This window comes from Eimeria mitis, genomic scaffold (assembly GCF_000499745.2).
Source record: "Eimeria mitis Houghton genomic scaffold, Emh_scaff2808, whole genome shotgun sequence".
Classification (NCBI taxonomy): domain Eukaryota; phylum Apicomplexa; class Conoidasida; order Eucoccidiorida; family Eimeriidae; genus Eimeria; species Eimeria mitis.
Genome location: NW_013571147.1, coordinates 440 through 729, shown reverse-complemented (window position 1 = coordinate 729; position 290 = coordinate 440). Strand labels below are relative to the sequence as shown.

General features: G+C 62.4%; 1 protein-coding gene across 1 annotated transcript in view; it reads left to right on the top strand.

The window, feature by feature from the left end:
- The window catches only part of EMH_0059010 (uncharacterized protein), a gene marked incomplete at both ends in the record, with an annotated part of 7,482 nt that overhangs the window by 6,986 nt on the left and 206 nt on the right, over positions 1–290 (top strand). The window contains one exon of the mRNA XM_013497630.1: positions 47–290. Coding sequence (XP_013353084.1) covers positions 47–290 — 244 coding nt within the window. The remainder of the gene's footprint in view (positions 1–46) is intronic.

Sequence of the window (290 nt, the reverse complement as noted above, 5' to 3'; positions counted from 1 at the left end):
ACGGCAGCAGCAGCAGCAGCAGGCCCTGCGGCTCCTGCCTCTTCAGGCTGTGAAGGAGCAGCAGCAGCAAGGCCAACAGCAAGCGCAGCAGCAACAGCAGCAAGAGGATGACCAGAAGCAACAGCAGCAGCAGGAACAACAACAGCAACAGGAGCAGCAGCAACAGCAACTGCAGCAGCAGCAGCAGCAGCAGGCGGAGGAACGGGAGAAAGCTGCAGCAGATGGTGAAGCACAGCAGCAGCAAACGGATGCCGGGGCCCCAGCAGTGCTGCCAGGGGCAGCGCAGCAAG